This window comes from Scomber scombrus, chromosome 13, assembly GCF_963691925.1.
Source record: "Scomber scombrus chromosome 13, fScoSco1.1, whole genome shotgun sequence".
In the NCBI taxonomy this organism is placed as follows: domain Eukaryota; kingdom Metazoa; phylum Chordata; class Actinopteri; order Scombriformes; family Scombridae; genus Scomber; species Scomber scombrus.
The window spans coordinates 9,155,662-9,178,838 of record NC_084982.1 but is presented as its reverse complement, the minus strand read 5'-3'; the positions used below and the strand labels follow the sequence as shown (position 1 = coordinate 9,178,838).

General features: G+C 42.1%; 1 protein-coding gene across 1 annotated transcript in view; it reads left to right on the top strand.

Moving 5' to 3' along the window:
* Nucleotides 1-23,177, top strand: part of dachd (dachshund d) — a 91,968-nt gene that overhangs the window by 62,388 nt on the left and 6,403 nt on the right. Inside the window, exons 4-9 of the mRNA XM_062431511.1 lie at nt 5,418-5,590; nt 5,692-5,839; nt 5,980-6,111; nt 18,669-18,814; nt 21,085-21,232; nt 21,947-22,090. Of these exons, the coding sequence (XP_062287495.1) occupies nt 5,418-5,590; nt 5,692-5,839; nt 5,980-6,111; nt 18,669-18,814; nt 21,085-21,232; nt 21,947-22,090 (891 nt within the window). The remainder of the gene's footprint in view (nt 1-5,417; nt 5,591-5,691; nt 5,840-5,979; nt 6,112-18,668; nt 18,815-21,084; nt 21,233-21,946; nt 22,091-23,177) is intronic.

Here is a 23,177-nt window from a genome sequence, read left to right as displayed (position 1 = left end):
CACAAATATAAAGTGAGTCTGGTTCCGACCCAAATTAGAGGAGCCATCGCTGTTTGCTAATGTGTCCTGAAGCCCCTGGCTGTCCCGGCCACCCCCGGCCATGCGCATGATTGCGTTAACTAAACCCCGACCATTGTCTCCCCCGCTCTATACGCTCTGTGTTATCAAGCACAAAGATGTTGGCATTGGTTGGTAAAGGTCATTTACTGTAATGAGATTTGCCACATGCAAGCATATGGCTTGATTATTGCCCTGTTCGTTAACATTTTCAGCAAAGAGACAAATAGACAGCTAAAACGGGGGCTGGGGGGGATGGAGGGGGGTGCGGGCGGGGCGATCACAAAACGTGTTTAGCATTTTCTCTTCAAAAGATAGGAAGAACTTTTTTTCCGCAACAGATCTGTCAGCGAGATGATTGATCTTTCAATTTTCATAAGGAATGCGTGCCATTAGAGCCGAGGATTTAAATTATCCTATAAAAGTTGCCTGCCTTAGATTTTATACACTTAAAGGACAAACACCTCTGTCTGTCTCCATGATAATTTCTACCACATGTTACACTCCAGTGGTTTGGGTAGGAAAGCAATTATGTTACCTCATCAAACCAGAAATGTTTTCTTATCATGGTTTCTCTTACATTACATTACATTACATTAGGCATCTTGGCAGGAAATCTTTGCCCACCTGAATCATTGCGTAGTGTATCTCTTTATCCTGGCACGCTGAACACATTTTGTTTGTTGATGTGAATTAGCTCGAAATGTATCCAATCATCATGGCTGCCGGAATGTAAAACATATTGTTTGCATGTGTCTTCACGTCTGGCTGGCTCTGCGTGCGTATATACCTACAGGCAATCATCTATACATCGCTATTTGGGCGCGTACCCCGTAAATTTTGGTCTTTAAACCTACTTGTCGGTGCGGGTTGCGTTCTTTACATGCGTCCGTTTGCTTGTGCGTGTACGGCAGGTATTTAACAGAGGCAAGATGTTTGCTTTATTATCTGCATTAACTGCGTAAACACAAAAGGCTTCAAAGTTTCATTCAATGACACTGAGGGGCTGTGGGTGGCTACATCAAAGCTCAATACCTTCCTCTCTCCCCCCATTTTAATGAGAAACAGGACTCACCAGCCTTGACTGAACCTGCCATCTGTGTGTGTGTGTGTCTGTTTTTTTCTTGTTTGCGTACTTATGTGTGTGTGTGTGTGTGTGTGTGTGGGAACAGTTGTGTATCTGTGCATACGTGAGCATTAGCTTGTGTTGTGTAAAGTGGCACCACAATGCCAGACAACATATTTATAGAGGCTGCGTCTTATGTTTGATCTAAAGGCTGTATGGCAGGGCTTCTGATTTCAGAGGAGATTAACAGTTATGGTAAAGATGAATAGGTGATTAGTGCTATGGAGAGACCTCTAAATGTCTCGCCCCATGACAGACACTTTTTCACGAGCCATTCATTTCCTTTTGGGACCGGTGTGCAAATCCTTGATACGACCACAACAAAGACCCTCCGTGCGTGTGCGCCACCGTCTCACCTTTGTTGGAGAAATACATACGCGACATGGGGGCATTTTACAAGCGCAATTAGGAGGAAAACCGAGATTGTTTTGCAGCGGCCGACTGCGTATGCATTGTGCAGTGAGTCAGTCCATTTAGCTGCTTGACTGGAATAGTCCTGTTCAGTTTGACAGATCAGAAGAGGAAAAAAATATCTCAACACCATTTAAACCAAAGGCTTAGCGCTGAGCAAATCAGCCCTTTGTCTTGTTCAATTCAAATCAAAGGATAACCAGGAATGTTTGTTTGACAACAGCATTTACAATGCATTGTTCTGAAGCCCAGAGCCTCCCAAACAAAGACAGATAGGCTTTAAACAAGTCATTTAATTAGCACCGGATCCCCAGCTTTGGCTGCGCCAACCAATTATACATTCCTGAGGCATGGGCAGGTCCTATTTCACAGGAGCGAGAGGCAGATCCTCTCCAGCCCTGTCTCTTACAGTACATCTCTCCCCTTCCATTTAAGAGAAGGTAAATAGCCCAGACAGACAGCTTCATTAGCCAGCGTCTGAAGAGTGCAGGGCCGATTGTCGCTTAAATAGTGCGCTTTTACTGCAGGCCCAGCCGGCGACCTCCGATCAATTACAGCTGACATTATTGTTTGTCGGGAGCTTTTTTCCTGGACAGAGAGAGTAAAAAACGAGATCAGGCCTGAGCTTTGGCTGGAAATGTAATCTTCCCCCTCTCTTTGGTTCTTTCGCTCCACAAACAATAAATCATTCAGTTGAAGAGATAATAAAGTGCCAAGTAGGAGCTAGTTTAATTTTTGTCAGGGGAAATCTGTCCACAACAGAGTTAAGGGTAAGGGGCTGGCTGCTACCTCTCTACCATTTTCAATGACAATGGCTTAGTTCCTTTTTCCTTATTTTCCTCTGTAGGGTTAGGCGGCCAGAGAGGCTGAAGTCCTGTTTAGATGAAGATTAACTGCAGCACAAATCACTGCAGGTTATCATTTCTGTCATCAAAATAAATTACTGCTCCCTTTTTAATCATTTTAAAACATTTAACATTCAATCTTTTTTTCAGCGTGATTCTTTTAAGTATCGGACTCACCGTCAGCGCCGCGATTTGGTTCTGATGTAACAGCTTTTTAATCATGTTGTTACCAAGGGCTGTTTTAATTCATTCAATTCATCCTCCATGATTCAGATCTTTGCTTATCCATGCGTGAACTCCCAAGCACTGCAGAACATAATAGCTGAGCTGTTTATATTGGTATTAAGTGATTTGTAGTTTTAATGATGGTAAATAGGAGTTCACCTTTGCAGGTCCCTCAGGCTTACTTCAGGTAAATTACTCCAAATGCATTGTTTATGCCCTTCAGAAGAGAAGGGGGCTTGTGGGAATTCACCTCTCATCAGGACTGAACTTCAGTATCACAGATAAACAGAAACTGACAAATATGTTTCTAACAGTGCTCACTGGAATATCTACACATTGCTTAAGTGATTATAGAGCCTGACTAATGCCGGTTGGGTCTGTTTGCAGAATATTGCGCCATATTGTTCAAGATCTTGTACTGCGCTTTGCTCGTGATCTTTTTTTATTTAACAAGAACAAATCTAGCAAACGGGAAATAATTGCATATGAATGAAACAAAAAACACTTAACTGTCTTGCAAAAAAGGCCAGATTCCTTGAATAAAAACCAATATCCCCCTCACCTGGCTCCTTTCAGGGACAAAGAAAGGGTTCGGTGGACCCTCGTTGGCCTGTGGCACATTCCCCTACAGTGTCCTGAATAGGCCTTTATGGGAGAAACAGCGCTTTAGGATGGGGTGACATGAAAGGGGCTGGACAGGCACTGAAAGCGAGACTAATACCCCTTACAGCGAACAGAGGTCCAGTGTTTTCCCACCGGGCTGTCCGTCAGGTGGGGACACATCACCCAGACTCATACACCATCAAGTGCGAGACGCGACAAAGAGACAAGTAGAAGAAAGTGATTAACAGAGAGAAGACTTCAGTAATTTTCCCATCGCTTCTTCATAGTTTATTGATTTGGTGAATATGTGGCTGCTTAAGAAATGTGTCTTTATGTGTGTGGCTGTGTTTGATTGAATGGGTGTAATGTATCCACCTCAAAGGCAGAATAAGTCTCTTCTCTCTGGCCCTTGAGTCGCCTTGAAAGGCTGATAGGTAGCCTAGACCTCTCCATGTTGTCCTACAGTAAGTACCCCCGCAATCAGGTCCTCTGTGGTGTTTTTTAATTGAGCTTAGCCTGCTGAGTGGTAATTGATTCAGTCTGAGCTACAGCAGAGGCGCTGATACAAGGTGCTGCTTGGCTTCCGCCTTTCTTTAATCTCCCCTGCTTTATATTGTTTGGGAATACTCACCACTGAGAAACTGCATGCCATCTTTCTTATGGAAATCAATGCTTCTTTCGGAAGGAGGGGAATGATAGAGAGGAGTACTTCTCATGTCCTTTCATTTTCAACCAGTGTCCTTCTCTTTAGAGGCTTCGCCATGCAGATCTCCTTGCCCTTTGGCTACTGATGTTTTGTCAGGAAAGAAGAGTGGAGTTGTTTTGTGGATCAGCTTTCTGTAGTGCAGTATCTTTTTTTTTCTTTCTTCTCTCCCCCCTCTTTTCTTTCACGCAGCTTTTTTTTTATTATTTTTTTTTTTTACCTTGAACCAGGCTGCCAAGAAAAAGAGGGAAAAAAGTGAGTGAAAAATCAACAGAGGCTCAATCAGATCCAATAGTGTCTATGAGGTTTTCTTTAAAGCATTTGAGGAAAAGCATCTGAGTGGCGGAGGAATGAGACCAAACTGTTCCCAGTCACTTTTGATCCTGCCAGTTCAAAGTCCCCATTGAGCAGAAGGGGGAGAGGGAGGGAGGGAGGGGGTGGTGGCGTGTTTGGTGGGGGGAAGTGGTAGTGGTGGTGGGGCTTACAGACACCTAGCTTTGACCTTCTGTCTGCGCTCATGTCCTTTGAAAGTTGGCTTGTTTTCATTAAGCCATTCAGTTTCACAGTGCTGGGCCGCAGTTTGACTAACTAGTAACCCCCTATGGTATCTTTATTAGACATTCTTTACATTTTTGAACTACTAATGCCTTCAATTCCCCCAATTAGGCGTCTATTGCCAGACAGCAATTGAATAATTTAAAACATTTGTTAGATATCTCTGATGTTGTAATGGAATAATTTGTGTGGGTATAAACGGGAAAGAAATGAAAAACCCATTATTGTACGAACTGAAAGCGACTTTTTGGTCTCGCTCTCTTCTTCTTCTTGTTCTCTCGCTCGCTCTCGCTCTCGCTCTCTCTGGTCTGGAATATAAGCTGCTATAATTAGCCTAAAGTCATTGCCATACTGTAGTCTGACGGTACTTGTTTGTCATTAGCACATTTAACTAGTCATTTGGGTAATGGCTTTCAAGATTGCCTTTGTTTTTACAGAGATTTTTTATATTTAAATATTTAGACTATTTCCATAATGTCCCCTTTTTATTCATCATAGAATAATTGATGCATATTTATTGCTGTGTAAACTTTGGATCTTTGAATGACTGTGTATTTAGTTATCATCCCCGTTTTCTTTATTATTATTGCAGTAGTATCTATTATTAATGTATGTTGTAAAACATTTATGTGTATTATGTTAACATGGAAAGATACCCGAGAAGCGATTCATTTGAATTATTCCATTTTTTTCTCTAATGGATGGCAGTGTAAAGCTTTAGTGTTATTGGACACCAATTTTAAAGGGTATCTCAGTGGTGGGAATCGCTGATTGCTGAATTAACAGCAGCAGCTTTTGAGTTTTCTGCCAGAGCCTCAGAAGTTTCCCCCTGTGAATGACTCACTCATAATATGCATCATTGAGTAACCAACGACCCCTTCATGTGTCTTAGGCCTGGAACTGCCCTTCATGATGATGCCCCATCCCCTGATCCCTGTCAGCCTGCCCCCAGCCTCTGTCACCATGGCGATGAGCCAGATGAACCACCTAAGCACCATTGCAAACATGGCCGCCGCCGCACAGGGCCAGAGTCTGCCTTCCAGAATGGTCACCTCTGTTATAAAGGTAAATTTTAACACACAAAGAAGCAACATCTGGAACAACTTTTTCAGGCTACACTGGGTACTTATTTTGTTTCGGTTTTTGTGTTTGTGTTTTTGCTGCTGCTGGGGTTCCAGGAACGTGTCCCAGACAGTCCCTCCCCGGCCCCCTCCCTAGAGGACCACAGGAGGCCAGGCAGTCATCCATCGTCCCATCGCAGCAGCAGTGTGTCCAGCTCACCAGCCCACACAGAAAGCTCCTCAGACAGGATACGTACGTCTGCTTAGTAATTCACAACTTACAGTTAGTCACACATACGACTGCTGCACAGACTGATGTTTTGTCTATTTTACAAGGACAGAGTTGAAATATGTCGTCTAAGTAATGTTCCAAGTGTTTTGTTCTCTCTACAGCGATACACCACAATGGCCTGTCCATGAACCATGCCCTGCTAGGCCTGTCCCCCAACATGCCGCCTGGGCCTAAAGAGGGAGACCTGGCCCACGACATGAGCCATGAAATGAAAAGGATGCACGCTGACAAAGGTGAGTCATTAAAACACATTTGATGGAAAGCTGATATACCATATGCCCACAGATTTCCTGTATGAATGCTACAAAATGAACCATTATTGGTACTGTTTCTTTTTTAAACTCACATCTTTCATCGTATGTCAGGCACTTATAATCTAGCTTTTAGTTCTTTCTGTTCACTGCTTCACAATGTCTCAGAGCGAGTGACTGAATCCTTCATTTTGGTTTCTTATACCAAAGCTGTGCTCTAGTGAGCACACTCTCTCTTCTGCGCTGGGAATTAATTCTGACAACAAAGATGAAGTCTCAATAATTTCAGGAGCACAGAGCAGAAGTGTGAGTGTGCTGAAAAAAACTGAGCTTAGTTCAAGAAATCAGGGGAGAGCGGAGAGGACCAAGTGAGCCAGTAAAGCCCACATTTGGTGAATGTGGCACCAAAGCCTCAGTCAGTGTGGCTTCAAGATGAATCAACTTGGATATGAGAACTTGTTGAACTTTTTGTATTAGAATGAAAGATAACATCATGCCTGTAGAATATTGTGTGAATATTTAAATGAATTGTCACACATACGTGGGTTTGTTTTAGTAATCTCCATTCTTCAACTCCACATAGTTAACTTCTTCCTGTGCTAACCTGCTGTCGAGCTACAGCATATGCCAGCCTTTATATTACTCACATCATGATGTCAAACACTCTTATTAAAGCTCATTGGGTTTTGTTTTTTTTCCGATTTCAGAAAAAATAAAACCTTCCTATATTTAAAAGGTGGAAATCACTTTTAACTCATTTTCACTCAGATTTGATGTTTCCACTTGGTTAACTGCAGTTTACAGTTACAGTTAACAGCTCAGAGCATTAATCTGTTAATTGGAAACAAGGAATATGAAAGACCTGCTGATTATCCTGCTCAGTCTCAGTTCTTAAAGTAATTATACAAATATTAAACAGTGCAAGTGAGTAATGTTAGCGCTAATCTGATTTTTACACAGATTTTGTGAAATCAGATTTGTACCTGTTTTTTATAATTGTTACTGACATTTTTTACAGAAATGTGGGGAAATAATGTAGACTGGTGCTATTTCCTGTGATCCCCACTAACTTGAAAATATTCAAAATCTTGCACCTCAATCATGTTATCCAGACTAAATGGTTTTATTAATTGCTGGCATTATTTCATTACATGTTTTCTATTAATTTTTACATTCGAAAGAAACGGATGTATATCTAGTAAGCGTGGTGAATTAAATACAAAATGAAGCAAATAATAGATTTGAGTATTCTCCATTGGCTTTGAGAGGGGCAGGGGCGGGCTGTGCTGTGCTGAGCTGTGCTGCGCTGGGTGGGGTGAGGCTGATAATGATATTAAAACCACTGTGGAAATCATTGGGCTCTATGTTCCCTATTGGCTAGGCTGACATGAAGATCAGTGTTAGACCTCCACTCACAGGGTGTGAAACGGTGAATAGTAATAATTAGCAGGATCATGAGTGAAATTTATGGGTCACAAACTGTCTGTGGATATGTGTGTGTGTGTGTGTGTGTGTGTATGTGTGTGCATGTGCGTGTGCGTGTGTGTGTGCGTATCTGACAAAAAGAGAGTCAGGCAAACAGAGAAAGGAAAGCATCCACACACCAAATCAACTGAATGTTTCGACAGTAGCAGAAAATCTTACATCTGAAGTGAAGTGCCTTCTCCATACTCAGATAATCAACACAAATGGACTGTAATTTCTTTGCAATATTGGAGGAGAAAGCAAATGACCCAGCAATCCACACCAATTCTGGCTAGTTGACCCGCACACATCTACCCGCAAACACACGCTGTATTATCTTTGAGATTGTCAATTCCTAATATGTCACTGGACTTGATTAGGATTCTGAGCTCTCCAGTGTGTGCACCAGAGGTCTCGGGCTGTGGAAAACATTTTTATAAAATAACCCATTAATGCAGAGGAGTGCAACTAAATTAGTTACCAATTTGCTGAGCATGAATTAATGAAGAGAGCTTCTCCCGGCTCCCACAGTTGTAATTTTCATAATAACCCCAGACCTTTATTTGGCAGGTTGTTTAGTTTTTTCGTTTGAAGGTTTTCATTAGTCTAATGAGGACTGTGCAAGGGCGAGCAGTCAGCACAATTTACATGAGGAAGCTATCATAATAAATGAGGCAATTTGAATAACATGCACAGGTTTATGCAGCGAGATAAGAGAGATTGTAGAAGCCAGATTCAGAGGTAACCAATACATTAGAACCAACTAATAACCAAAGTAATTCCAATAAAAGCTTTAAGTGAAGGGAATAAAATTAATGATAGATATATTGAACTGTAATGATATGATACATGATGCATTAGATTAATAAAATAAATGTGTTCCATTGTTAGACGAGGGGAGAGGCCTCACGATCCGAAGCTTTGTTTATGGTGAGCTTTTTAATTAGGCTTGTTCATCGCATCAGTTTGTTTAGATAAATGAGATAACATTCCAATGGTTTAATGATATCTCTCCACTTGTTTGATCTTTATGATCCTGGCAGAGCATTAAATTAATCTCTTGCAATGCACTCTTAGAAGAGAGCACAGTGGGCGCAGAGGAAGGATGCAGTGCCCTGGCTCATATGGAGACTATTTTAAATAGCCAGACACCTCAGAGACAGCCACTATAATGTCACATCACTCATATCCTATGAACGCGCCTCATCTTTTTCATGTCATCTCTGCTGATGAAGGACAAAGGCTGTTTGTTGTTGCCTAAAAAAGGCGGTTTCCAAAGTTGTGTCACCCAGTGCAGAGTAACCAGATGGTAGTTTTTTTTGGGGAGGGGGTGCTGTTGTTTGAACTTGATTATTTTTTGTCCAAATTTTGCCTGAGAAAAAAAAATTTAAAAAGCGGGAGATTAGATGATGTGTGAGAAAAAACGCAAGTAGAAAGCTAAGTGTTATCTCACATGTGACTAATTGAAATGCTTCAAACAGAAAGTCTGTGGCGATAGCTTCCGACAAGCCTCTGTCTCGTGAAACAGCAGGTAGCTGACAAACAAGGGGAAATTTGAAAGGTACGGAAGCCTTTGGCTGTAAACTCACTTTGGACATCAAACACTTGACATCATTTTATTTCCTCAGGGAAAAGGTGTTTGAAACACAAGCCATATGTATGTACATCGAAGTATAAGAGTCTCTGTAAATACCATGTGGCAGTTTGAGCATTTTTTTGCCAACAACAAATTTCACCACTTTACCTCAGCCCTCCCGCTGCAGTTAAACATGCCACATTTCTTTTACCCTGAGCTAAAATGCCTGACAGGAGAGTCAGAGGCAACAGCAGTATGTAAACTGATTCCGTAAACCATATTTTAAAAGCGGGTGATTCACTGGTAATACGATATTGGCACTTCCCTGCTAAACGTTATATATCCTTGTTGACACAACAGGAGATGCACTCATAATGTCTTCCTAAGCACAAATGGATGCTTGTGGTGTATTATGTCACCTAGAGGTGCATCCTTTCATACCTGCTATCAATCCAGCAATCATTGATGCATCGAGCACCGGTGTGACCACAACGGATGAAGCTGATAGGCCAGGTCTGTGTGTCCGGATGCTGCCCAGAGTCCCAGTTTACAGTCAGAATGAAGAAGTGGGGCAGGTACCTGTGTGACAGTTTATTACCATACAGCTGCTTTGGGTAAGGGCCTGTGGATGCTGATGGGTTCATGTAAAAAGCGAGGGGGGGGGATATGGTTTTTAAAAAAGATGAAAAAGACCCCAAAAAAAAGGTGATTTCTAGTCTTTGTAGTCTTTGTTCTATCTTTTCTTTGCATAAGCATTTGCAATGATAAAAAGGAAGTTAGGGGACTTTGGGTCAGGCGAAAGTTTCGGCATCAGTTTTTGTGCTCTTTTGGCGTTGTAAATATTTCACTGACATTGATGGTATCTCAGCACAGTATCATTAAAAGTTCAATATGTTCAGTGTAAGCTCCTTCTCTTCATCTTTCTGACTTTAATGCATAGTGTTTTGTTCAGTCCTCCCGATGTCCTTGGCGTTGCGAGCTTCAAACACATGCTGACTACCTGACTTTCCCTAAGTCAGGAGGCAAGATCATTAGCCATCACAACCCTGAAATGTGACTTGGCAGACAATAATGCTTTATGATCAAACAACTTGTCAGTGCGTCCTGTTGAAATGAAAGAGTGCAAAAAAATAATTCAATAGAGGATCAATCAAATTTCCCCAGCCCATGTGAGAGAGATTGCTGATGGTGCAGAGAGGGGCTATTCCTCGAGGACATGGGAGTTCATTTGGATATTTGTTCTCCCCCTCATGAATGTTCCATTGCGTGACACCATCTCCTGCTAATCACATTTTACTGAAAAGGGGGGATGCTTTTAGGGACGTTGAAAAGAGAGAGGTTCTTTTTAATCTTTGAAATGCCTCAAAAGTGACAGAATGCTTTCTCCTGCCAAGACGTGAGCCTCGGATGGGGAGATAAATATGCTGTGGTCAGCTAAGTGTATCTAGTGAGCAGAGAGGCAAATTTAATAATGCATTATCATTCACTGGCGAAGGTGAAATCTCCCTGTCCATCAGAAGGCTGAGGCCTGTTTCATGTTACCCTTCACTGCAAATGAACAAGTGCTTTACTCAGCCATACCAGAGATGCACAGTAGGCACCGGTGCTCTACTATATATGCTGCTCCGGACTGTCAGGAAAAACAGGTCTCGCAATCAAAGCGATCATCTATCGGTCTTGACTGGAGACATTAATGATCACAGTCCTTAATCCTGATAAAACTGTTTTGAGCAATAACCTTCTTTTTTTTTCTTTTTTTTCTCTGTGCTCTCCGAGAACACAAGGTGCGTTTTACATATCTGAGCATCTGCTATTATGCAGATCATGGGAGCATATTTACCCGAACGCCCTTGGACAACGGCATTAAACAATTATGAAGATTATGTACAATGCGGGAAATTTGCGATTCAAAACAATACATATCTTAGCTGTGGCAACTGTTGCAGACAGATAAGGTTGACCCTGAATATGTATTTCTGTACTTTTGGAGACATTTCTGTGGGGTTTGTTTGTATAATTTAATATTTGCATGTAAACAGTAATTAAGTGATGCTACCAACATGCCAGGGCCAGACTCTGCCAAGGTAAACACCAGCCGTAGTAGTTTGCCACAGTCCATCATGTTTACAGACTTGCAGAGCCGAGTGCTGTTTGTGTGCTCTTCCTTGGCAAAGCCCATAAAACACAACCAATTGGATGCCGAGTGTTGAACACAGTCACTCTTATCGCCTGGCAGTCTGCTAGCTGACTTGAGGACATTGTGAGTCAAACCTTTAAATTTTCACTCTGCGATAATTACGCTGCTATACTTGAGCTTTTATATCCTTTCACTGAGAAAGTAAATCATTCCTAATAAAGAGAGGAAGAATAGGGGGCGGAGGGAAAAGTGCTTGAGGACTAATTCTCTTCACTCCCTCCCTCTCTGCTCTCTATTCTGCTTTTTGAAAGCCTTTCTCTGAGTATTCCAGTCACCTTGACTTTGCAGCTGCAGCCTTATAGTCTGTTGCTTATCCTGCCTAACCCCAGCCTGTCAATTAGGTGTTTAAAAATTAATCTCTTTAACTGGAAATACCAAGCCAGCTTTCTTCCGTCTGTAAATGAAGTGTTATTAATTCACACAGCGCAAAGCCAGTGTTATGAATAATGTTATCAAAACAGATTTCCACACGTTTAACACGTCGCTCCCATTAAAACCCCTTAAGTATTTTTATAACTGTGAAACCAGGACTACTAATGGATTTGCATCCATTTTTGAGCTTCTACAGCAGGCAGCCACAGAGCAAGTGTTCTTAAGCCAGGCCTTTTAAAGTTTACATTTCCCACTTCCTCTTTTGTTCTTTCATCGTCATTTAAAAGCAGCTCAGTATATCCAGTCTGGATTAGCGCCAGCTATCGTCGACGCTCGCTCAGCAGCGAGCAGAACGGCAGAGCCTCTCCCTGTAGGATTGCAATTCCAGGCAATGACACCAATGTGTCTCCCCTGCACCCCTCGCCCCCCCCCCTCCCGAACCCAACAACGCTCTGATCTAGCAGCAGGCTATCTGGCCAACCACACCAAGCTAATACTTGTTCCATTAAAACCTGGTGATTACGGGGGATTTCCTCTCTGTTTGTTTGTTTGAATGCTTAATTATCAATATGTAATTGGCATGTGTATTGTGATGTCGGGTGCATATTCAGTGGCATATTTTACTGGAATGCACATTGCTATCGGGTAGAAACAGGACTCCCCAGTCACTGTCTAAGTTAAGCTGCATGAGAAGTTGCTCTAATGAATTAATAAATGCTAAACAAAGGAGAACTAAACAAAGAGTGAGAAATAAATGGCTTGATGATTAGTGGGTCAGAGAGATTAGTGGGGTATACAGTACAAATGATCCCCCTCTGAAATGAGAATGATTCAGGCAAAATACCCAATCAATAGCCAAGGCCAATTTAATCTCTGGGATTCGTCTGTCAATAAATGGACCTGGTCAACGGAGGTCAATATGGAGAGACAATCTAAACACCTTCAAAGTGCCTCACTATAATGTCCTTCTCCGAGTACAATCTTCCTGACAGTTTGGGCTCATAGTCAATAGGAGAATTTACAGAAATCTATTCCAAGTCTGCCCGGCTGTGTTTTTTCTTTTCGGACCCACAGGTTTATTTTTTTTCCCTCTCCTATCTGAGCCTACGGGTTTGTCTAAGGTCGTGAATTTAGCTCTGTGATCTCTAACCTTTAATGACACCCCCCCTCCACCCCTCATCCTGTCTCGACCACCGTAACTGTAATCGCCTCTCTCTCTCTCTCTCTCTCTCTCTCTCTCTCTCTCTCTCTCTCTCTCTCTCTCTCTCTCTCTCTCTCTCTCTCTCTCTCTCCCTCTCTATCTCTCTACAAAATGCCATTTTGTCTCCAGTACTGTTCGCTTTAAGAGCTCATTTGAAGGTGCGCGCTGGCAGAAACAAAAGTCCTGTATGCTTTTATGCAGTCATCACAGTCAGCCAAGCCTGTAATCCTCAGAGGTCCGATAATGACATAGCCCCTGCATTTATTACATGGAGGAGAGGAGAGAGGGAAAACGCTGACTTTGAACAAATGAACACTCTGACCTTTATGCAATAAATATGACATGGGCCGCATAAAAAGACAAGATATCTTCCTCCTGAATGGAAGTCAACATGGATTCTGCTCCCTTGCCTCTTGCTTGCTCTGCTTCAATTCCTCTCTCTCTCTCTTTCCCTCCCTCTGTTTTTTTCTCTGTCTTCCTTTCCAGTTAAACAAATGATGAAACCCACTTTAATGATTTGCACTATAACATCATAATCTACGTTCCAAAACCGCAATTTGTAGTTCATAATTTTCTCTGCTGTTGGTGGTGTTATACATAATATACATAGCAGAATATTATGGAGGATCATCTGTCAGTATTGTAATCTTCATGCATGATTAGATTCTTAAATTTGATTATAATTGGTTATTTTCTCACCACTGAAAGCCATAAAGACGTTGTTCTTTATCCATGCCGGGAAATGGCAGTTTTAACAGAGAGAATCAACCTTTCATTGTGCCTTTTGTAATCTCAGTGTGATCCCAATTGAGCATCGCGATTGTCTTCTTTTGTCACCTCAGACTGCCTCTCTGACAGTAAAGGATTTATGGTTATTTCCTGCATGCAGCCTGTCCATCTGTGGCTCTATCTTCATATGGCCTTGAGAATACGATTCAATTTATTAAGGCAAAGCAATGGACTCATTACTTTAAAAAGGTGGCAAGAGAGAGAGCGGGAGAGGGAGAGAAGTGACACACTGAATTGGTTATTAATGGAAAGGCACAGCCATAGGGCAGTTGAAATTTAATGATATCCTACAAGAAAATATGAGGGTGTCACTCTCCAAAAAGTCATGCTAAATGTCAACATTTTAAGGTCCCGGCGCTAATTTTATGCCTGTGCACAGTAATGTTTTGGAGAGCATTTAGGAAACACGGACCAGTGGCCAGCCTGATTATCCCGCTCACCTTCTCTCCTCTCTCCAAATGGGTTTGTGCAGCAAGCGATTTCATCTCTAAGTGAAGGGAACATTAGGGAGGGGAGAAGGAGAGAGCGATAGAGGAAAACACGCGGTTTGATTTTCATGCTGTGATAAGAGAGTGGGAGCCAAATGTTACCTGTTAATCTAGCCCAAACCGACCGGGGCTCTTGACTTTGTCCCCCAGCAGGGATGGGGCAAACACTCATTTTCCTCTCTCCGTGATGAAAAGGAAATTAGCTTAAATGTGATGAGGGCACATTAGTGTGTGTGCCGTGCGTGTGTGTAATGCGTGTGTGTGTGTGTGTTGTGTTTTTTTTTTCTTTCTTTCTTTCTTCTTTTTCTTTTTCTCCGTGCATTTTCCCCTCTCTTCACAATGCGAGCGCTACATTACACGTACATGTGCACAACATATGCAAGTGATAGTCATTCTAAAGGAATCTGTCTCATATGGATCATCACACACACATCCTCACAGTACATCCTGCAGGTTCTTACTTGAACAAAAGTGTGCCTCCAATGCAATGTAACCCTCCACCAGTTGGATTATGTTCTATCATCTTCAATGTTTCTGTGAATAAATTCAAGTTGGCCTTTATTAACACTTGGAAATCCTACTTTTCAAGGTGGGAAGAGACACAAAACAATATCTAGAGTTATTTGGAAATAAGCTTACACCATACACAGTGCAGGTTTAGAGCTATCACACAGTTAAGACTGAATTTATTTTGCATGAGGGACCCTTCAGAGTGCAGACACTTGCAAGATAAGCTGATGTTTTTTAAGTGCTCAGATTGCATGCAACTACTTTTTTTTCTTTTTTTTTTCCTCCCCCAGCTCTGCATCACTGCATTTGTAGCAGAAGACAGATATTTCCCCTGACAAGATTTTTCCAAATCCGGTGCTTTAAGTGCAGGTGGAATAATGCTGTGTTCGCTGCTAATGGCTGTCCGAGAGGTCATAACTACTCCATTTGAAGGAGGCTGGTTTCTCCGCAGCCCTGGCAGGTCAAATCAAATGTAATTGTGCAGTGGAAAGCAGTGCCTTGCTTTGTGTTGGCTGTGCTGACAATCTCCAGGTTTAGCATTCAGTTCTCCTGCTGGGAGGAACACAGGTTTGCAAGGACAAAGGCTTCACCTGTCAATATATCACACTGACTGGCCAGCCAAATGTACCTCTGCTCTCCCTCTCTCTTCCCCTCCTCTCTCTCCTATCGCTCTTCCTCTCTGTCAGTCTTTCATTCTTTGCACACCCATTCTATTGCGGCCTCCTCTTCCTCAGACTCTGCCTCACCTATCTATCCATCCATCTTCTGTCTTCGACCATCTATCTCTCGTCCCTGGCATCCTCCTCGTCCTCTTTCTCTCCCTCTCTCCCTCTCTTTGTGTGTCTTTTCTGTATCTTCCTCTCCTCCCCTCGCACTACCTTCGTGTGAGGACTCAGCTGAAATGTCCTGAGGGACCCAGTTTCAAACACAGGAACCAGAAACATATGGCACATTTTCAACTCCCAAGGTCAATTACAGCTATTTATCCAGAGATTGCAGCTAAATTTCCCAAGGTTTCTTCTAGATTTACCACAGATTGCAATGTGTGTCTGTCACATTTTAAATCAGGCCAGTTTCCCCCTGCTTCTCCTCACTCCCTGCGACTTTCCATCAAATATTTCAAAGGCTTTCAAGTGGGTTTTAGACATGTTTTATCTCTGGTTATCATGTGGCCCATCTTTTTTGCCTCAGCATTGCTAGGTCCAAGTGCCGCTCGCAACACAAATCTAATAACATGTAAATTGGAGATAAGCCTAGATCCCTCCAAGTGATATTTTTTACATTCATAGTTTGTCAAGTCAATTCCTAGGCCCCTGTTTTAGCAGCACAACACATGAGCAGTGAGAAAATTAACTGGATAGGTGATTCATCATTGCTAGCACACTGTCAAGGACTCCCTCTGCAGCTATTGAGAGCAGGGTGGAGGAGGAGGACGGAGAGAGGAGGGGGGCGTTGTTTTAAATTATGGCATTTCATTCAGAATGCATTGTATTTACAGCGTCCCATTTTTATTTGTGGCTCCTATTATCCGCCGAAACAGTTGTGCATGAAATGTTATTTGTGACAGGGGTGACCTGCGAGTGTTTTTCCACACGGTATTTCATAGCCGGGGCCTTAACTGTACCTTTACCGTACGGTAAGCACAAGAGGCTGTCACAGCTGCTGTTGGCAGCCTTGCTAGTGGAGAAATATCACCTGGAAACAGAGCACTCCATTCCACCGGCCCCCATCACTCCAACGCCTGTCGCTGTAATTAAGTTGAAGTCAATGATTCTGAAGCGATGGTGAGAAATAAACATGCAAACACATGCCAGCATTTGCAGCCAGGCACCAAGAAGGAGGGGGGGGGGGGGGGTGTAGATAGAGAGAGAGAGTGAGAGAAGGTGTGTGTGGGGGGGGGGGGGGGGGGTGGCAACACCATTAGAAGCATAGAAAGCACAGATCTAGATCATGTTCCACTGGAATTTACATTTGAGTTTCATTAAGCCAGCTTTGATTATATTGATTGAATTAGCCACTTATTAGCTTCCCATTTATTTTCCTTTTTTCCCCCCTTCTTCTTCTTTTTATTTTTTTTATTTTTTTATGGAAATGCCGGTATTTATGAATAGCTCCTGGTGGAAATGTTATCTGACAAGAGGTGCTGTACGGTAGTTGGAGTCTGTCGAACAAAACACGCTGTTTGCTTTTCCCAGAGCATGACAGGTTGTTTCCCCTGCAACAAAGCCATCAAATATTCTGTGTGATCCAACATTGTGTTGAGGGGAGGCCTGCTGAGTGGAAAGCCGGAGTTTGTTAAAGCAATGATTTATGATTAATGCCAACTCTAAATAAGGGACAAAGTGCCTACAGTACAAATCAATTACAAAGCTACAACAGCAGACCTTTCCCCGAGGTCTACTAACGTCTCTAGTTGTTATGGTGATTTTATTGGAGGTGGGTGATGCATGCACATAATGCATGCAATACATCTATATCAACCTGAGCTGGAGCCAACTGTAATGCTTTTGATCTTTGATTAGTTATTTTATTGAGATAAAATGGGACTTTCATGTTGTACCACTGTATAAGCAGAGTGCATTTTTATATCTCCACGACGACGCCCACCTCAAAATGCAGACAGGACTGCACCAAACAAAACAAATTACCGCAGGAGTGGCTTCTTAAAAGTAGGCAATTCATTATTTTTATGAAGTCAAATTATAAACAAATTTTAATCCATTAGGCAACCATCCATTCTAATTAATCAACAGGAGTGAACTCCATCTGAAAAAGGAGAAAGGTTGTTTACTCTCTCCACGGACCAGCGGTGCATATTTCACCATCTTCCCCTCTCAGAGAGGAGAGAGGGGAGAAAAAAAAAACGTTCTCCAAATTACAAACCCAAACTGTGAATCCTAACACTCGACTTTTGGCGCGTAGATGTTTCCAGGGCATTTGCAGATGCTTGAAATAATCTCCAATGTTTTTGCTCAATCTGCTCTGAGGATGGGTGAAATAAATACTTTAAACTAATTAATGTAGGACCAGCTGTTCCCAGCATTTGGCTGGCGTTGGTGAATATTGATGGGAGGGAGAGGCAGGGCTGTTCAGCTCCACTCGCTGTTTGTACAAGATTCAGCCTGCCACATAAACAGATATGAATACTGGATGAGAGCAGAGAGGTGCTGTGAACGACACAGCCAGGGCTCCACATTACAAATAAAACTTTTCCCCCCTTTCATTAAATTAACAATTAAACAGCTGATGGTGCAGACTTCCTGCGGAGATCTTTTTAGACTGGATGTGTTTAATAAACTGTCTCGCTGCAAGATGGTAGCACTTACAAATTGCTGGCTTTATAAAAGCTCATCGGACAAAAACATGTGTCGGATCGGATGGGACAACAAACGGCCGTGTCTGACACACTGTTTTAGTTTGACCGGGCCGTATCTGTGTCTATGTTTGCCTCCTGCCTCTCTCTCCCTCCCTCTCCTGTTCCTCTTTCCTCCTCTGAGGCCTGGTGGAGAGGCTGGACAGCAGATGGCAGGGCCCTACCCCTCCGCCGGTGATGAATGGAGGATGATGTCATCTCGGGTTTGACAGGCACCCGTGCGTGCATACACAAAGGAAGCCCGAGCCTTTGGGGTCGAACTGCGGGCCTGCTTCTGATTTTGGTGTCCACATGACATCTCTTAAATGGGGGAAGCTGGATTTATGTCCTGGTTGATATTATTTAACCCCACACTGAAGCCTTGAGAAGAAGCAATACAAAGGAATCTCAAAGGGCCCTGTCCATTATATTTGTGAGAGGAGGGGAGAGCAGAGTCATTGCTTCTGGTCAATTTGAGTCAGGGTTAATATGTGTCAGAATAGTCTGAAACATATTCTTGGAAGTTTTACATTTTGCTTTGTTTTTTTGGTATAAATCATGAATCCATTTTTTTATTGTATGTTTTGCAGAGGACAACATGATGTGCACCCCAACAGCAAGAGACAGCTACGAGAGGTTGTCATTCGCTGGACAGGGTCTGCCTCCTGGCTTCCCCTCACCCTTCCTCTTCCCAGATGGCTTGTCGTCAATAGAGACTCTCCTCACCAACATACAGGTAGAGTATTGTCCCCTGACAGTAACAAGACAGAGTTAGCACATTTTGACACAACTGGCTCCAACAGAAGGAGACAGGAGGAGTTTTTATTTACACTATACCTTTAAAATCATGTAGCCTTTTAAAGCCACTGTGGTAAAATTTTAATATGATTAGAAATTATCCTTAGGCCACAAGTTTGTGTTGATAGAACAACCCTGATCCAGTTTATAGTTGCCTTAAAACTAAGACTGTCGTCTTCATCTTCAGCTCAGACTGAATTGTAAGGGTGTGGAAGTCAGGGTTGATGGTCGGCCATACAGAGTATTGGACAATGAACCTGTGTGTATGTCTCATCTTTTAGCAGCAGTCAGCACTGCTTTTCTTTTGTAACCGTCACAGTAATCTTTTCAAAACCTTACAAGGAGAGAATCAGAGTTCATTCTTGACCTTTGAAAGCTACTTAATAGCTTGTTCAGATGTCCATGACAAATGTGCAAATCTTATCCGGAAATAGCTACTAAGTGACACACACACACACACACACACACACACACACACACACACACACACACACACACACACACACACACACACACACACACACACACACACACACACACACACACACACACACATACATATCATTTAGAATAGTTTGTCATCAGTGCATGAGGACTTGCTCGAATCACTACAAAGAATCTATTTGTACCCAAAGAAGAAGAAGCCAATCAAGTTGTTGTTTCTGGAATCAGGTGATTTAACAACCAGTTGAATGTTTCATTTCCAAAAAGTGACATCATATTTTAGTTTTTGTTTATTTTATTGACATATGGAGATACTTTTTTCCAGGTAAAAGTCACATAGTTGCCTCTCTGTAAGAGCTCAATTGAATCAATAAAGTGGACATCACCCATCTTCCTCCCTCCGACACACTGAACGCGAACATCAGCACTACAGCTACACACATCTGTAAATCTGCCCACTTTAACAACACCCATACACACACACACACACACACACACACACACAGACACGCAGTCTTCAGCTCTCAAACACCCTCAGTCAGAAAGATGAATGTATTTGCCGTCTGTCTGAGTGTAATGATGTGTGTACACTGCTGCCCTTCTCATTGCACTCCTACCACCGGCATCACAGTCCTGCCTCTCCTTTGGCTCGGCGCGGTAATTAGAAAGCCACAAGTAAACCCAGTCGCGAGTTCCAAACACTCCACTAAGTCATCTTTGATAATGATCGTCGCCTTGAATATTTATATACAAATCAACAAAATGAAACCAAGCAGAAAATGAAGATAAAGCAACTTGGAGTAAATTGGGGTCAGAAGAATCAACAATTAGTAAGATATAGCCCAGTGCATTTGATATAATTGCGTGTGGATGGGGAATAATTGTGATGAAAATGGCCGACGCACTGTACTGCTTTTCATGCGAGAACGCAGTATCTCTCAATGCAGGACTGTCAGGAGTATATTTGGAATGGCAGTAATGTAATTGATACATGATGAGATACTTGTCATTCATATTATTCATCCCTACTGCGCCGGGTGAGGAGCTCGAAAATTTGCTACAGAGACTGATTCTGTCTATTTACACCAATCCAGTTACAAATGTCAGCTGCGTGAAAGAATATAGATATAACCCGGAGATTAAAGATGCCGACCTTGCCTATATAAGCCTTTTTAAGGGATTCTTAGTAGGACTGGAGCTGTGACCAAAAATCTCAACTTTTAAAGGTGACATTGTTGGATTTCTTTGGATTTTCTTTTCCTCCTAGTTCAATTCAGAAAGCTCCAAAGTGTAATGTTTCTCCTCACTTGTATTTCACACCTTTGACCAAAAGGGGTCAGACATACTCAGCACTCTCACATTAGCAATCATTATTAATTATTATTTTTAAGGATTACTAATACAAAAAAAAAAAAAACTGTGGCAGATCTGTGTTCGTGTTACCGGAGCTGAGCTGTGAAGTAAGCTGTTGCGCCAAAAGATAATGACATCTTCTCTGACAAAAGGAAACGGCAAAAAGGTGGTAATTCGCCTGAAAGGAATCCTAGAGCAGCAGTCAGCTTCTGGTCGGGCACTACAAAGAACTGCTGTGACATACTTTCAGTGTGGTTTGCTGTCACTTCATCTTGAAGCTCTTAAATAGCCTACATCACTCTCTTTCTTTCCCTGCTCCCCTCTCCTCCCACCTTTTTCTTTTTTTTTTCTTGTACAACTCTGTGATACATGTGTATATGTGTGTGTGTGTGTGTGTGTGTGTGTGTGCAGGGCCTGCTGAAAGTGGCAATTGACAACGCACGGGCTCAGGAGAAGCAGGTGCAGCTGGAGAAGACAGAGCTGAAGATGGAGCTGTTCAGAGAGAGGGAGCTCAGGGAGACTCTGGAGAAGCAGCTCGCCATGGAGCAGAAGAACAGAGGTACCGCCTGACGACTACCTGGCACTGTTTCCCTTTCAGCCTCATCTCTGTGTGTGTGTGTGTGTGTGTGTGTGTGTGTGTGTGTGTGTGTGTGTGTGTGTGTGTGTGTCTGTGTGTCTGTGTGTCTGTGTGTCTGTGTGTGTGCATGTAAATGTGTGTACTTACAAGGCCTGCACTCATGTAGACGTGATAGCTCCTGAATGTGCGTACACAGCTCTGCATGCATGTTTAATGTTTCTTATTGAAACACTGACATACAGTAAAGCCGCTGTGTGTTTCTTGGGTTACAGCGATGTGCTTAGCGCCGGCTTTTCCTGCTCTTAGACAGTTCACATAATTGGAAATACGTATTAACTTGAGAGAAACTCGCTCTCCGTCTCATGTTAAATGCATTATCTTCATATGCTAACTGCGTCGTTTATGTTTAATGAGAAAAATTCATGAAAAATATCCCAATAAACGTATCAGTTTGCTTTAACTCCCTCAAGCAGTTTGCTAAGTCACAGTCAGTATTTGCTCAGATTTTTTTTCTTTTTTAAGGAGAATCTTTAGATATTATGAAATATTAAGCTTTAATTGATTTTTCTATCACAGAGTGCTAGATGAAGAGACCTTCTTATCATCTTTTCAGACCAAATTAGACTCCACTAATTTGTCCCAGAGCTTATTTATTTCATTCTCAATGTTGTTTTTTTTTCCCCTACATTTTTTTAGCAATCATCCAGAAGCGTCTGAAGAAGGAGAAGAAGGCCAAGAGGAAACTCCAAGAAGCTCTGGAGTATGAATCCAAGAGGAGAGAGCAGGTTGAGCAGACTCTGAAACAGCCCTCGCCTACTGACAGCATGCGTTCACTCAACGGTCAGACCCTCCACAGAGAGACACTGTCACTTTCACTCTCTACTCTTTCAAGCATCACACAGCTTCCAGTCACAAAATCAACTCTCTTTACAAAAAGTTAAATATAATTTGCTGGGAGTTAAATGTTGAAGTCACAGATGACTATTTAAAAAAATAATAATAATAATTTTATGACATATAGTTTACATGCTGATAAAATAATTCACAAGTTAAATAGCATCTCATCACTAGTTTCTGACCTTTGGCACTAGAGCTGCAGTTGTTTCCATTATTGATCATTCTGTCGATGATGCTTTTGATTATTCAATGAATAGTTTAACGTGTGAAATGTTTATTAGTTCTCAAATGTCTCAGTTTGTCTGAGCAACAATCCAGAACACTAACATATTCAGTTTATTACAGTTTACAGTTTATAAAAGGTCTCTCACATCTGAGAAGCGGCATACTGAGAGAGCTTTGGCATGTTTGCTATATTATAGATTATAGTCATAAAAATAGTTGTTGATTCATTTTCTGAGTTAATCAGCCAAACGTTTGTGCACAGCTATATATCAAAATATCAGAGTCTAGTCATGTGGTGTAAACTTGTCAATCAAGTACTGTGCAGGCTGCAAGTAACTACATTTACTCAAGACCTAAACCTTAATACAGCAGTCACAGATGAATTAATGTAATTAGTTTGCAAAGTTAAGGTTTTACATAAGATGAGCTATCGTCTAATATATACTATATATGTTAGTCAGCAATACAGGCATTTTTTATACATACAAGATATATATATATACAAGATCTTAATCTGCATTGGTAGTGGTTGTGTAGTCTAACAGCAGCAGTGTCCAGTATTATTTACAGTTATTAAACAGTAACAAACACAGTACAGTTGTAGTTCTGACACTGCATTTGCTCCACCACTACACTTCTGTACATTTATTTAAGCAAACATTTAAAAGCAGGCTCTCACTTTTTTTTACCGATAACTGATAACAATCACACAGAACAGAACAGTCTGATCTGAAACACACCTTCGCTCCCGTGCATCAGAGCTATGGTTCGAAGGCTCGGGGCCCCTCTCGTTTTTGAATGAGCG